General features: G+C 43.1%; 1 protein-coding gene across 1 annotated transcript in view; it reads left to right on the plus strand.

The window, feature by feature from the left end:
- The window catches only part of LOC119459311 (cytochrome P450 2J4-like), a 644,696-nt gene that overhangs the window by 115,652 nt on the left and 513,973 nt on the right, over window positions 1-15,071 (plus strand). The window contains exon 6 of the mRNA XM_049671318.1: window positions 159-271. Within this exon, the coding sequence (XP_049527275.1) occupies window positions 159-271 (113 nt within the window). The remainder of the gene's footprint in view (window positions 1-158; window positions 272-15,071) is intronic.

Genomic DNA, 15,071 nt, shown 5'->3' on the forward strand with positions numbered 1-15,071 from the left:
GAATAGTGCTATCTGCCACAGACAACGTTTAAACTTTTTTTTATATGTTCGCTGAAGCACCCGGTATACTTAGATGTTTACTACAGTAAGGTTTATTACATTAAGATACATTATTAAAGAATAACACTGAAAATTGCTTTCTTTGTCATTTTTCTTAGCAAAGAAATAAGCAACTACAGAAATATTCCAGGAAGTCAGCGGAACGAATGCTTTGTGGAATCTTTCCTGCGGGAAATTGAGAACCGCGAAGACGGGGACGAGTGTATCACAGGTAAGTGTGCATGTATGTATACATTTTCTAGATATTTCATTTAGCAGTCTTGCTTTGAAACCTACATTCTATCCGGTTGTATTAGTGTCGCCGGCGTATAAATTATCTAACCGAAAATACTAAATTGTTTTGGTGTATTTCTGTGCGTGGCCTGCTGGAATTAGGAAATTTGCAGTCGCATCTTGGCATCTGCTTGCGCGAGACAGGTGTAACCCTTACAAAAAATGTTGGAATTCCATTGGGTTTCCATTGATATTTAGAGGCACCAATAACAAAAAGTGTGGAATTTTCGTGGTGTTTCATTGTAGATTCGCTGAGTCGTCATGGAAAAGTGGCCACCGTGAATCTCTTGGAAATCCATTGGATCGTGTTGTTTTTTCATTGGGTCTTTATTGTTATTCAGTCCGAGGTGAATTTCCATTCTATATTTATTGTCTCGGATATATCCCACTAAGGTCTAATGTTGTAAGATTTGGCTCACTCAGGCTGAATATTAACTGCAGCCAACATGAAAACAAGAAAAGGCACATGAAAAGGGATTCTTACATACTGATTTTATTTCCCTTCCCAGACGAGCGAACAAGGCTGTCTTTTGTATAGTAAACGCTTGAAGCCTGACTACTTCGTGCTGATATATCCTGAAAAACAAAATATGTGATCAGTAAGATAACCAACATGCACCATCAACAAGTTACATTAGCAGTGAGAGATTATGCTTGTTTAAGCCACAAAAGTAAGCACCTTATATTACTTCAAGCTTTTGTGGTTTATTGTAGGTTAAATTTTCTGTCTAAGCTATACGAACAGTATAATGAACCATAGTAACTGTGGCAAGAGCTATGTCTCAGCTGTGACAGATGATCGTCAATGAACTTCTATGCAGTGAACTATGAAATAAGTACCTGTATGCAATAAGTGAACTTCTATGCATGTTAAACTAGCACTCTATTCTTAGCGTCCACAAGAAGAGACCTGTAATATTTTTTATTGCTCAAAAGATTATCACAAATGACATAATTTTGAAATTAACCTATGGTCACTGTGTCAGCAGAACGCTTGTAAAGCACGTTTGAATATATTGCCTGTTTGCAATGCACTACTTCCTGTACATCTCTTCTTACTTCAAGAGAAAGACCACAAAGCTTCTAAGGTCCATGCATCTTGTTGAACTAAATGAACTTCATGCATAATGTACCTGTCACACAAGTGTGATGAGGCTCTTCATCTTCATATGGCTGCTAAGGTCCTGCTAATGGTGAGGCTGGCATTTAACATGAGTCGGGAGCACGACACTTTGTGATAGCAATGAGCTGCATGTGACAGCTGACTGAAGCCTAGAATATCCTATTAAAGATTTTCAGGTCTTTATATTGCGATAGCAATTATATGGAAACTCCAAGCGGATTTCTGCCGTCGGCGTTTTTTGAAAAAGAGCTACAAAAATGTAGCTAACAATGTCTTGAAATGTGCCATCACAGCCATATAGAGCACAAATACACCTAGGACTCTGTGCGTGTTAGCTGGCTAGCTATGATGAAAACATACCTCAAGCAATCATTAATTTTAACTTTACTTTAACGCCCTCTCGTATCCATAAGATGTGTATTCATGTCTTTCGCTTTCATTTCATGCTTTCATACTTAACCGAAACTATCTGGAAACAACTGAGATTCTTTTACTAGTTCTTTATTTTTATTGCTGTCCTTTTTTTCAATATCCAAACCATATATCTTCTTCGTTCCCGTTTTCCCGTTAAACTAGTCCCAACACAGGAACCACTTGCATACACACGTATTTTATTCCAGGTTTCTCACCCCAACTTCTTGGATGAAATAATCCTAGTAGCACATGTTCTGCCACTGTCCTCTTTGTTGAACACTTACACTTCCCTCACCTTATTCTATGCACAACCCAATCCTCATCTTCCCCCATTAAAGGTGAGGGAGAAGAAAGCAGCTGCTGGCTTGACTTAGACAATTCCCATGCCAAAACGTTGGTTCCAGTGATATTCTTTGTTCGGCCACTATTTACCTCTTGAAGCCTCCATGTTCGTCTGAAAGTTACGTTTTGTTTGAATTTCTACAAACATTTTGTGCTGGCAACCACTTTACAGGATTAGTATTCTAAAGTTTATGTATAATCTTGCGACAATGTTACAAGGCTCTCACCAGCAACAGTGTCATGCTACTCTCGCCTCTTTTTCCAACTTCTGCATTCAGGGCCTGGGATGCCTCATGGAGCTGTTGCACTTTAGTGACACACATGCTACATAGATAGTTTGGAAATAAAAACAATTAACATAGGTAATTTTTTCGAGCAGTAAAAGGAACGTAAGAAATAAGCAGTAGCAGCACATTCTAACTTCTTATTTTAGGATGCTGCAGTGTTCAATATTCCTTACAAAAGCTGGTACAGATTGATGGCTAACAGGCACAACATTGTTGCCGTGTGCTTTTTGTCCCGAGTTATGGAGCTCCTTACATGATGATGCTAGACGGCTTCAACACCTACGTACCCATAAATATTACAGATCACGTGCACAGGTGCTTTTTATGTGGAACGGCCTGTTCAACTGTGTCTTGCTATCTTATCGCTGTTTATTCGGTCTGAGAACGTATATTTACAAATGCATGGACTGGTCCTAAACAGTCTTTTGATATTCACGCAAAGCATTAACTAGTTCGTATAAGAATATTTTCTGCGACTGATGTGTCATGCGAGTTTGGGCCAGCATCAGACACAAGTCGTGCCATACCCTCTTCTTCAGATGCTGTGGATGCCACTATTTAAAGGATTGCATCAATTGAGTATATATGTCCGCTACACAACGAAATGCCGTCAAGGATAAAAAATATACGACATACATAAGCGCTTGAAGCTTTGTAACTAAGTGTTTGTTGCTACCAGCTACTGTGTTGCCAATGTTTTTATGTGACTGAATAAATCAGTCCAACATTTTTATTGTTCACTCCACATGTTTTAGGTATAGTGAAGTAACAAGAACCAATTTAATTTAGGCACAGTTTTCCGCGGAATATTTAAAAGAAAAGCACCTCTAAAGCAATGTATCATAATATGATTTCGGCTAAAAGCACCTTTCTGCGGCGGGTACATAAAGAAGCAATTTTTTTCAATCGTCCGAGTTGCATCGTTTTCTCCCTCTCTTATTTAGAGGCTTGCATACTCTCAAAGACATTATTTTCGTTTTTTTTGCGCGAAGGAATATACTCATAGTAACACATGATTAGCGTGTTTTTTTTTTGTCATAGGCCACGAATAAAATCTTGGTCTTTAAATTATTAAGAGTACACAAATCATTTCGTATAAATACTTGTTTACAATACGGTGGCATTCGATTCGCGAACAATCAACCTGGTTGTCTTGTTTGATGATCCGCGCTTATTAGACATGACAAGACATCGTCCACGATGTTTCTCTATGGTTGTTTTATGACGATAAAACAAAATGACTGACGGCGAGTTCAATGTTTATACAAACGGCTGTGGCATGGGCCCTACTGGAACAGTACCACTAAAAATAGGGACATGTATTAGGTTAATGTACAAAATTCTGTGGTTTTGCTAGCCAACACCACGGTGTCATTAAAGGCACACCGTAGTGTATGATTCTGGAAAGTATTTGACCACCTGGGGATCTTTAAGGACCACCTATATCTAAGTACGCACATTTCTTCTTTTCATTTCGCCCAATCGAGATCCGGCTGCCGCGGCCGGAGTTTATTTATTTCTATTTTCAAATGCTGCTGGCGGTCTTGGCCATAACAGGGTGGGTACAGCAAGTTTGCACATAACATAAAAAGTGTAAACACCTTACAAACGTAAATAGGACATGAAGCAACGAATGTTGGGAAATGTTGAACCTGCGACCTCGAGTACAGCAGCGCAGCGCCATAGCCACTATGCTACCGCAACGAGTAGAGACGAGAACACACAAACAGATGCACCTCTTTTAAGTGGTTTGTTGCAGTTCACTTTTAAGTGGTTGGATTGGGACAAGCTTGCTTAACTTGCAGTACAGATGAATAGGCCTGGCTGCTAAATGCTCAGCTTAAGTGGACGAGATGCCCCCATCTTGGCGCTCCATCGACTGAAGGTGCATGTAACACGCTACATACGCATCCCGGACCGGCCCCGCACAAAATATTTTGGGACCGGTGTCATGCACCACGCGTGAATGAGACATTCAGCAGGGAAATCAGTGATACACACAACACGAGACAAGTGCTTACCGAAGTCAAAAAGAATCATTGGGTCAGTCTGCGCTCCTTTTTTCGTGCACGCGTCCACGCAGCCCAGTCGGTAGCATACCTCCGCGTTAGCCAATGCACGGACGGGATACAGATACATCCCGGTTTTCGTCTTCTGCGCTCTTGACAAAATGTGCCTTATCGCGCAGCAGCAGATGACAACACACACACACGTGCTTAGAGCCCACAACCCACACAACGCGCACCCGGACACCACGAAAAAAATGCAAAATGGCAACAAAAACAAATGAAAAGAAACCATAGAGTTAATATACTGACTCTAGAGGACAAGCTGCCCATAGAGCCCATGCATTGAAATCTGTCACCGCAAGAGCGCCGCCATTATGATACGCTGATGTTGCCAGCTCCTGAAACGCTTGCTAGACTTGGCGATAGTAATCAGTTTTAATCTGGCAACTTATAGCTTGTAGCGTGTGTGCAGCCGTGTGCGCGTGGGTGTGGGAGGTGTTGGCCGTGCAGCCGCGCAGCTGGCATTTATGCAACCTAAGGATGACCCTGTTAAAATTTCCGCCGGTATGTGGTTTTCAACGGTCACGCAATAGCGAAAATACCGTATAGCTGTTAAGGCTTCCCTGTTTGCTGTCTCAAGTGTCACTTGACGAGCAATACGTAAAAAAATATGCTGTACTGTGATGCTTCTCGAACGATCGCGATGAATCACAAAAGCTGTCTACTCGCGTGATGATCTGAACAAGTCAGGCACGTTTACTTACGTGTGAAGGGAAATGCCACAGCCCTCTGGAGCTTTAGCATTGCACAAAAGGCACGAAGGTGCCACCGCGTCAACCGATGTCATCGCGCGATCACATGTCAGAGCTAAACCATTCCTAACGAAACTACCACGCATCCGAAAACACAAAAAATATCCGAAACCGAAACTTGCGTTATGCGTTATTGTATGAATGAGTACATAATGAATTGCATAAATTACGTTAGCAAGCGCTTCCTGTAAGCTTAATATTCACACATCACCATCATAAAGCCATGAGGTATTAGTTTTTTATGACACAGCATAAGGCCACCTATACTTGTTTTTATCTCTCAAAAATAATCGTGCTGGACACATCGACAAGTTACAAGATGGCGCCGACAATGTGGCGGCGCCCTCGCGGTCCCCCCTTTTCGGCCGAGCTTTGCCTCTAGAGTCAATTTATGAACTCTATCCAAGAAACGCAAAAAAAAAAACATATACCAATGTTGCTTGTTAACTTTTTTTAGATTTCGCTAGGTTTGGCGAAAAAGATTCAAAAAATATTTATTTCGCAAAAAGCTCCCATAATTTTTGCAATCTAGAATACAATAAAATACGTCGTTCTGCAAATGAATAATGGCTGCGTTGACATTATGCATCGAGGACAATACTTAGGCATAGCCTCCGGGATCACCTCAGCGCACTGTACTTCGTTGCAACCTCGAAGGCCACAATTCGATCTAGTTGGTCACAAAGCGACAGGTCGCAAATGATCGCGGATCACCGCTGTTTTGGCTCATTCGCTATGTACTTGATTTCGCAGTCCCGCACATGCGGTGGCAAAGCTGCTCAACCAATGCGCTGAAAGTTATTTTACACGGCGATGACGGCGCGAACAGCCGTGAACGTCATCAATCGCGAATTGTTTACTTGTGGGCGATGGGTAGGTCGCGCTTGCTGGTGTGAGCCTGAGTCTGCATGAGTCGCGTCTTGGTCTCCATTTATAGATGTTTTAAACCCGGATAAATCAAGCAGGCTAGGTGACATTTGTCTCCGCCTTGTTTCAGCGTTTTTGATGCCGACAAATATCATCATCGTGGTCGGTCGCATGACCTCCGCCAAACGGTGGTGTGAATGCGCTCTTACGCTGCATTTTGTTCCATATTTGCCGCAAAGTAATAGTGTAAATTTACGCGAGGCCACCTTTCCGCAGGGTCTGCATCGCCGTGATAGCTTGTGATGCCACGTATAAGACATTTTAGTAAGCACCAGCAGGATCCGTGCATCGACGAACGATAGGTTCGAAAACAAGTCTAAACCGGTCATCTGTTAGTATTCTGTCTGCTTCGGCATGCACTGAACAAGGCATGAAGCGAGGTATGCTGTCGCCAGCCATGGTAACTGATGAGGGGTATGAGCGCAACAAAAGACACGGTCAGTGGTTAGTTCGTGGACAGCGGAAAGCGTAAGTTTGGACTACTTGGTCCGTCATCCTCAAATATGTGCTTACAGCGCAAGGCTACACGTGGGCGGAGAGAAGTATGCACGGACAACGCTTTCACTGTTTTCTTGCAGGGTCTTTTTTCTGGATCCGCCAATAGATTGAGGAGGTGGGACAATGGGCGGGGGAGGTGGGACAGTGACCTCGAAAATCAAAACTGTCAATATTCGGTCTAAGATGGCAGCCAATATCCGAACGTAACGCAGACAGTTAGCCAGGATGCCTAGCTTTCTTCTTTGGATCGCGAAACATATGTGAGAAAATGCAACGAGAAATCAATGCAACGATGGCAATAGGAAACTTATTGAATTTCCATGGAATCAATGATAGTGCAACAAATCAACGACGAAAATTCAATGCTCATTTTTGTAAGGGATCGGAGATTACTGAGAGAGGCCTTCGTCCTGCAGTGAACGTAAATATAGGCTGCTGCTGCGGCTGGTGATGATTTATGTGTGTAGCTGAACCTAACGAGAGTAAAGGTGCAGGCAACCTGGTCGCTTCACATGGCGCTAAAGTATGTGATGTTGTTTAGTATGTGCATGTTCATATTGAGACGTCGTCGTAACGGTAAAGTGTTACACCGTGGCACGATGCCGAGTCACAAAACTATGTGTTAGGCGAATGTGTGCCTAAGGAAACAAGTTACACTTGGGTAACACGATAGGAACGAGCACGTGGCCTCGGTCCTTGATGATTTAAAAAGATGAAATGACAATGAAATGCGTCAATCACCAAAATTGGATATGCGGCCGAAGCAAGCCGGCTATTTCTACATGACTCGTGGAAGATTCAAGCGTCATTGCTGGTGCTCGCGTGGCTTGCAGAAAATAAATTACTATTCGCGACGTGCATGCAGTCTGGTTACACAGGATTTGGCGACAACGTACACAGCAGATAAATTCGGCGACAACAATCGAGAATGCTCTGGTACGTGCAAGCGCGTTTTGCGCCAAGCGATGAATTTAGCAGTTGTTAGATGGTGAAAGAATGGTCACCGGAAAAAGCATAAACAAGTGCGCACGTCAATGACCCCCTCCTAAAAGCAATGTCGTATTCTTGTAGGTGTAATGCTCAACGAGCGAGCCGACCAGTTGGATATTTTAAAGAAAATTACACCACCCATGCACCCCATACAGATGGTAAACCAGTGAAGCTGAAATGTGCGGCCCCGGCGTTTATCACTGGGTTAATCTCGACCGTTCGCTGAAGTCCTTCTCAATTATTGGCTACGTCTTTGTCTAGCTCGGCCGCACTAGCCACCGGATCGGTCCAACACTGCCGTTTGCGCTCCGCATCGCGGGCCCGCTCTTCTGCCGAGGCGTTGGCGCGACGCCGACGAGACCTCTCCTGCTCTCGGCCGCTCATACCCACACTTCCAATGCGGGTATGAGCCACACGTGATTTCTTTCTTCCCTACTTTGTTTCTTTCTTCATTTCCTTCCTTCTTTCTTTATTTCTTTCCTGACCCTGGCTCATACCCGCATATTCAATGCGGGTATGCGCCACACGTGATTTTATTATTGTTATTCGTGGGTAACTGACTAGCATTTGATGTTATTGATGTCATGACCTGATAGTCATACATTCGTGCCCTTCCATGCCAATTTTGGTTTATACCAAGTGGACAAGACGCGAGTTTTCCACACGTTTTCGACGCGGTTTTAGCGTGACACCACCCCCGCCACCACCGGCGACACTTGTGAGGCAATACAAGCATCGCTTGAAAAAATTCACACACGAATCCTTTTGGAGTTGTCTAAGTATGCGTACGCATTGTGCCAGTTGCTCACCTGCACGCAGGTCAGTGTCATTATCAATATTGTAACGTGGCGAAGAGGAGGAAATGGAGAAAAAGGAGAACGATGAGCTCAGTGGCAGCCACGACATTTCAGTGGCGTTATCGTGGCGACCCCTCAATCGTCCTGGTCTTCATCTGTAAATACTAATAATGGCAATAATTATTTATTTCTGCCTCAAGAAATACAGACAGGGGAGCTGCAGAAAAAGCTGTCCCAGACAGCTTGACTCGGCGGCAGCCCCTAAATACAAAGCAGCAGCGACAGGCAATCTCTTCGCACACATGATGGCCTTCATATTAAAAAAAACTCGATCATCCGTAAGAATATTATGCAACTTGATCCGCCAAGGATAGACGACAAGACCAGGGGCGGATCCAGGTTCTTTTCTGAGGGGGGGTCAGCTTCTGTCAATGATGATGATGATGATAGCAGCCTTTCTTATTTACCGAAATTAGCTGTTTCTGCTCACGATAAACCCGCGTTTTATACGTCTAGAGCAACACCTGTAGCCCACCGTGGTGGCTCAGTCAGCTCAGGCGTTGCGCTGCTGAACACGAGATCGCGGGATCGAATCCCGGCCGCGGCAGCCGCATTTCGATGGAGGTTGAAATGCAAAAATGCCCTTGTGCTTGCGTTGTACTGCAATTTAAAGAACCCCAGGTGGTCAAAATTATTCCGGAGCCCTCCACTACGGCGTGCCTCACAATCAGAATTAGTTTCGGCACGCAAAACTCCAGAAAGAAGACGTCTTTTATATCGAAAGCAATTATATGGACACTCCAGGCGCATTGTTGCCCTCGCGACCGCCATCGCCACCAAAGTAATGTTGCGTATAAAGTCAAAGGGCGATAACACCGTTACCGCGCATAGCAGGCTGTAGGTGCGTGTGAAAGCGCGATCGCGCAAGAGATGAAAGCGGGGAGGAAACGCACCTTCGTCCGTCGCGCGAAAGGCCCCGCGGGGAGAGGATGAAAGGGTGGCGGGGGGCGGCTTTGTACTGCGGCAGCAACTGCGCATTGCGAGACCGCGACGAAGTCATCCAAGCAGACGAGCGAGGTCTGCCACTTCAACCCAGCCAACAGTGTATCCATCAAGCGCTCGAACGTTGCAGATGCCGAGTACAGCTTGCATAGCATGACCTTAAACTCGTAGGGGCCGTGCGGCGGGATGAAGGTGATCTTCTCGCGATAGCTTTCAACTTCTTCTATTTGCCAGTAGCAAGTCTTGTTATCCATCGACGAAAAATACTTAGCCTTGCAGAGCCATTCCAATGTAACGTCTATTCGTGGGATCAGGTCTTTGTGATATTGTTCACGCGACGATAATCGATGCAAAAAGCCACAGTGCTATCCGCCTTCTTCAATAAAGCCACAAAGGACGCACTCTTGTGTGGCTTGATGATTTCGTCGTGCAGCACTTCATGATCTTGTTGCTTTATCATCTCCCGTTCTCGAGCTGAAATTTGGTTCGCGCTTTGGCACCTTCTTCAGGTATTATGCGATGCTCGGCGATTGTTGTTTGTCGAATCTTTGATTTCCCTGAAAAGCAGTCTTTGTGCTGTTATTGAAGACATTGGAGCTGGTCTTGTGTAGGCAAGGAAAGGCTTATCGTTATATCAAATTTTGGTTCTGGGATTCGGGTAGTCGAGATAAATGCGGAAGAATCAGAGAGGGCAAACGTTTTGCTAGCTTCGACTATTTCCTCTACGTAATCAATGCCCGTGTCCTCGTTTACGGGCTTATGCGCAGCATCACCTTGAATATTTTTCCACGCTATCGAGCGATACCCCTTGCTACGCACGTATCGATCCCGGTTGACGGCGCCTTCTAAGTCACCGGATGTTTCGATGGCGAAAGAAATGATGACGCTGGCGCGAGGCGGGATGCTGATTTTAGCTTTTAGCACGTTCAAGGCATGGTAACTGGGACTCACATCGGGCGTTATCATTTCGTTCGTGGACTGCGTTATCAAGTCGGGTCAAGTCACCACTTTCGAGAAAAAAATTCTACAATTCTGGTCCAAAAGTTACGATTGTATTTTTGGCTTGTAGAGCTTAGGTAGGTTGAAACTTTAAAAGGATGAAATTGCTAAAAATGTAAACAAAAATTTATATAAATAAAAATGTGCCCAAATATGCATGTTGCGCAAACAGTCTTAAATACAAAATGGTAGGTGCGATTCAGACGCGACTTGGCAGGTACGTAATGAGTACAATAAACTGTGCATCTGACCACCCTAATCACCATATCTGTAAGCAAGGTGTGTTATCATAAAAATACTGATAAAGTTGATATGCGCGAATAGCGGTAGGCTTGTTTTTCACACAATTGGTCGTAGTATAAAAAGTTACTGCTCGTTTTCAGTCATTCTACTCGAATGCACAGTTCCATATATAAAGAAATACTACACACAATTCTATGCGAAAATGTTTATTACAAGAAAAGTTATCACTGTTCGCGTAACTGTAGGATGCAAAAAATCATGTTTTCAGAAAAATGGCGTTAAAGATTTGAACCGAATGTCAATGTAATAAAAAATTCAATATGTCTAAAACCCACCAGGCACGATCTTCTTTTGAGCAAGCTAAAGCATGGATTCTTTTTTCTGGCCCGCTTTGCGTCATGGCGACAGTCACTGCGTTGACGCTTCCTTTTCGTCCTGTACTTTGCCATATTTCATGGAGTACTGTAACTTTCTGCTTGAACGGCTAGAACTAAATCCGCAATCTCGAAATGACATACGAAAAGCAAAGATGGCACAGATAATGCAGACGCAATCCAAATCAAACGCGCGCAATGTAAACAACAGAGCGCCGTAGTACCCCGCAGCCCTCTTGTGGAAATGTTTAAATGAATCGAAAACATCATGTCCCACAAAATGCTTTCAAAAGCTTTAGAACGTACTTAAACAAATTAGCATTACGTAATATGTATACAAAGAGATATTTATGACTAGATAGAAGATGCTGTGGAATCGCAAAACCTTCAGTTTCCGTTTCGGATGCGTCAAGGAGGGTTTCGAAAAATGATCATCACTTTTGAATGGCTTAAGATAACAACATAATTTTTTTTCTAAATATTCTTCAATAGACAGGGAGCTTGAATATGCTAAATCCAAGAAAATCAATTGTTTTGAAAAAATGCGTTTTTGAAGGTGGTGACCTACCTTAAGCAGGTGACTGCGCCGTCAGACAGACAGACAAAGAACTTTATTAAATAGGTCCTGAGAAGCCCTGCCCTAGGGCAGAGCTGCGGGCCACTCCCACGTGGGGACGGGGAGGCCGAGCTTAACCGCCGCATCGTGGGCCCTCTGGACAGCCCAAGTTTGTCGTGACAGTTTTGAGCTCTGGATGGCGTGTTGGCTAGGAATCCCATGCCGAAGATTGCATCCACGGAGAACTGTTGCAAGATAGCCAACGCGGAAGGTGTTGACATCGCCTTGTTTTTAATTATTTATTTACTTATTTATTCAAATAAGCCACAGCGCCTAAGTGGCATTACAATGGGGGTACATACATAAAATAACTAAAAATGGTAGCAGTATACAAGAATGTGTCAGCATGGCATACAGGTAAGAGGGAAGCATTAGTGTTCAAGGCAAAACAAGCGCGCGTACACAGTCAGAACGCCGCAGCGAAGCTGGCGTTATCAGTAGCATGCACAACGACTGATGGAAGACAATTGCAGTCACGTATCGTTTAGGGAAAATGAATTTCTGAGCAGCTCAGTTCGGCACTTATATTCGCACCCCTTGTGCACATGGTCCCCACGGCTGGATACCTAATGAGGTCGTAGAATGTACCTATCGGGGCCTATTCCAGTTCTAGAGTTATAGATGTTGTGGAAGAGCTTAAGTCGTAATTTTTTCTATCGTTCTTGAAGCAGCTCCCATCCGAATGTTTGCTTTGCAGCAGTCATGCTATGCGGTCTGCTGCGATTATTTAAAACATATCGGGCTCCAAGATTTCGCTCTTTCTCAGTTTTATTGCTTTCAGTGTTTGTTGAAGGATCCCAGAAGGCGCATCCATATTCTAGGATAGACATTACGTATGTTTTGTATAACAGATCACATGATTGTTTTGGAACTAGCTTGGTGTTCTGTCGCAAGACACCGATATTTCTGCATGCTTTTCTCGTGATTTGGTCAACGTGATAGTGCCAAGACATGGACCGTGTAAGATAAATTCCTAAATACTTGGATTCGAGAACATTGCCCAAGCAAGATTCATTGATGTAGTGGGCCGTGCTCTGGGCCGTTTCTCTCTCTCTTTTTTTTTTTGTCTTGTGAAATGCATGTCAACCGTGTTTTGCGTGTTTAGTTGCATGTTCTATTTCTTGCACCACGTATATTTCTATTCAAATCTTTCTGCAAATTTTTAGCATCATTTTAACAGGTTATTTCGCGGTACACAACACAATCGTCAGCGAATAAACTCATTGATGACAGAATATTTTTAGACGCATCGTTTATAAAAGTTAAGAATAACAAAGGGAATGTACCAACCCCTGAGGTACGCCGCGGGTTACATCAGTAAGTAACATGCGATGTCGCTCAATTCAGCAGCACGATCTATGATAGCAGTGTAAGGTACTGCTTTATCCAAACGATTACTTAAGGATTAATGTTAAAACAATACAGTTTGTCAACTAATAAATCATAATGCCAAACATCAAAGGCTTTTTTGAAGTCGATAAACACAAAATCTACACAATTTCCCCGGTCCAGCACTTCACACACATCGTAAACAAATTCGGGCAATTGCGTGACACAAGACACACGATGCCTAAAACCATGTTGTTTAGGCCCAATCAGCAAATTGGAGTCAATGTGCTTCATCACGATAGTGTATATAATGTGTTCCAGGGCTATACGTGATATGCTTGTTAGTGATATGGGATTACATACATGTTGCGGGCGCCCTAATTTATGAACGGACACAACACAAGCCTGTTTCCATTCATTTGGAAGACAGCCTGTGAATAGTGATTTCGCATACAGCACTCTTAAATATTGAGAAATGAACTGCGCGCACGACTTCAGTTGACCGCATGACAATCCATATGGGCCGGCAGCTTTGGAGGGTTCCAACCGTTCTAGAAGTGCTCTAATACCACTTTCATCAATCACTGTCTTTCATATATTGCATGTTTACTTTTTTTAGGGTAAGGTGGTATCGCAATTGATACTATTGAGGAAGAAGCTGAGGCGAAGAAGTTATTAAAAGAATTGGATTTATAAAGGTTATCTTATAGTATTTCAACATTTGAAATTGAGGAATTGAAATTGAGGAATTTGAATTTGGGGTGGAATTGAGCCACTATTTTTCCCGTTACGTTTGACTTCCAGAAAAACTTCGAGTTAATTTGCAACCACGTGTTAAAGGCTCAAAAAATAGCCGCCTTGCTTCTATCGTTTTCTTTTGTAATTCCTTGGTAACAACGCACAGTCTTGCTTTCAATAGGGAAGTTTTTTTTTCTCCGGAACTTAGCATATATTATTTGCCTTTTATTTACAAGTGAATGCAATATCGCATTGAACCAGGGCTTGCTTCTAGAACGCCGGGCCGTCGGAACCCATGACGATGCATATTGGTCTCTTCGTTCCATTTTTTTGTGTTTTAAATTCTATCCATAAATAATTCACACTGGAAGTTTCTGAAAGCAATTCAAACTCTGTTAAACATACTTGTAGCGAAGAACATATACCTGTAACATTGGATTGCACGTAATTGTACATCTTTAGGTTGGTGTTGAATTTTTCTTTGACGTAAGTTATGTTCTTTTCACACTGTACCATTCATGGTCACTTAGACCGGGCAATACCGAAATCGAGGTTACCCAATCGGACCGACTTGTTAGAAATAAGTAAAAAAAAACATTACTCACCATTCGTGTTAAATGGAACGTTTCTATATAATGATCATTTCCTTTGATGGCCCCGAAAAATGACAAGTTTGATAAACGCGTGGTCTATAAATGAATGTGGGAAAATTAAAATCCCCGCCTAATATCAAGTAGTCGTTTCCGATTGTCGACATTGTTTTCGCGAATTGAAGCTTAATATCAATTGAGCTGTTGGGAGGTCCGTAAAACGAGCAGACAGTTATTGCCGAGCCATTTCAGTTTTATGTGACGCCACACATCTTCACACAACGCACCACTAATGTCAAGCCTAGAACCCAAAAAATTGCTATCAACTAGTACAAAGGCCTTTCCTCCGTGATTATTCCTATTTTTTCTGAAACACGTGTAGCCACTTCAAAAAACTTCGTCCTCTGCGATATCATCATCGAGGCACGATTCAGTGCCAAGAATTGCAGTCACTTTTGTCATGCAAAGGAGGCCGTGAAATTCATCTGCTTTATTTTTTTATACTGCGACAATTTACAAACAGGAAACTAATGTTTGGAGTCGCATTCAATGTGCATCACGTCCTTTGGACAACTTGCCCAGCCGCTTCATCATAGACGCACTTTTGATCATTCACAAAAAGGCCATTGTATTTTATTGTCCTCGTGC

This window comes from Dermacentor silvarum, chromosome 7 (assembly GCF_013339745.2).
Source record: "Dermacentor silvarum isolate Dsil-2018 chromosome 7, BIME_Dsil_1.4, whole genome shotgun sequence".
In the NCBI taxonomy this organism is placed as follows: domain Eukaryota; kingdom Metazoa; phylum Arthropoda; class Arachnida; order Ixodida; family Ixodidae; genus Dermacentor; species Dermacentor silvarum.